Source organism: Empidonax traillii, unplaced genomic scaffold (assembly GCF_003031625.1).
Source record: "Empidonax traillii isolate 1590-97213 ecotype Southwest subspecies unplaced genomic scaffold, ASM303162v1 scaffold5198:size8776, whole genome shotgun sequence".
NCBI lineage: Eukaryota > Metazoa > Chordata > Aves > Passeriformes > Tyrannidae > Empidonax > Empidonax traillii.
Window position 1 is genome coordinate 7526 of NW_020960391.1, and position 1251 is coordinate 8776.

Here is a 1251-nt window from a genome sequence, read left to right on the forward strand (position 1 = left end):
GGGACGAGACCCGGGTGGACGCCGTGTGCACCTACAGGAAGGAGCCCTCGGCTGCAGCCTTGGACAGGGTGGGCCTGTACCACCAAGTGAGCAACAAGACCAGAGGCATCAGCCAGCTGGGCCCCTACAGCTTGGACAAGGACAGCCTCTACGTCAACGGTGACCCACGCTGCTCTCTCTGCCACCTCTGCTCTCCCCCACCAGCCCTCCCCCAGTGCTGCCCCTTGCCCAGCTGTACCTTCTGACCCTCTGTCTGTCTCTCTTTTCCCAGGCTACAACGAACAGCCAGTCCTGCCCAGTGAGTACCTTGTATGAGTGGGCTGGGAGCAACAGGCAGCAACTGCCTTGTGGGGATCCTCTTTTGGCAGGAAGTCTGGGGCTGGAGCTTCAGATCATGGGGAGAGGAAGGGAGCATGAAAGCCTTTTGAAATGAGAGCACGGCTGGCACGAGACCTCTGCTCTTCTCCAGCCAAAGCATTGAAACCCTGGCTCTTACTCCTTGTCATTCCCATCTGTGCTTCTTCCAGCTCCCACCCACCCACCACCGACAGCTGCCACCCTCGAGCGTTTCACCGTCAACTTCACCATCACCAACCTCCCCTACAATTCTGACCTGGAGAATCCAGACTCAGCAAGGTTCAAGTCTGCACAGCGTGTTATGAACTCCTTGGTGAGTGGACCATCACTGGGACATTGCCTTGCCCCCTCTGCCTCAATAAGTTTTGGGGGGTTTTCAGGGGCTGTGCAGTATTTAAATGTGAAAACCTCTCTCCTTGGCAGCTTGACCGCCTGCTGAAGGACACCAGCATTGGCCCCGATTTCCAGGGATGTCAAACAACAGCCTTCAGGTATGGGTTGTGTTGGAGTATTCCTGGGCATGTCCACCAGTGATGGGGAAATTCATAAGGTTCATGTTATGCTCACACCTAGTCCACAGAGGCCGGACCTTGTCCATGATCCCCTCGTCCTTAGGGACCTTTAGCCTGATTCCCTTGAGCTTCAGGGCTGCCACTCACTGCCTGTCCTCCTATTTTGGAGATGTGATGGCAAAGCCCCAAGATGACTGTAAAGTCGTGCCTGCCCCTGTGCTGTCCTGAAGAGCCCCATGGTGTTTGTGGACATGGAGAGCAGCGGCGGGTCCCGACACATGCATGGTTTGGGAAGGCAGAGCTGGCCTTCAGTGCCCAGTGCTCAGTGTTGTCCCTGTGCTTTGCAGGCCTGGCAGCCAGAGGGACGAGACCCGGGTGGACG

The 1251-nt window shown here is 56.9% G+C and overlaps 1 protein-coding gene across 1 annotated transcript in view; it reads left to right on the forward strand.

Moving 5' to 3' along the window:
- LOC114073070 (mucin-16-like) overlaps positions 1-848 on the forward strand; it is a gene marked incomplete at its 3' end in the record, with an annotated part of 7764 nt that extends 6916 nt beyond the window's left edge. The window contains exons 4-7 of the mRNA XM_027910862.1: positions 9-159; positions 272-298; positions 528-670; positions 781-848. Of these exons, the coding sequence (XP_027766663.1) occupies positions 9-159; positions 272-298; positions 528-670; positions 781-848 (389 nt within the window). The remainder of the gene's footprint in view (positions 1-8; positions 160-271; positions 299-527; positions 671-780) is intronic.
- Between the last annotated feature and the right edge of the window lie 403 nt (positions 849-1251).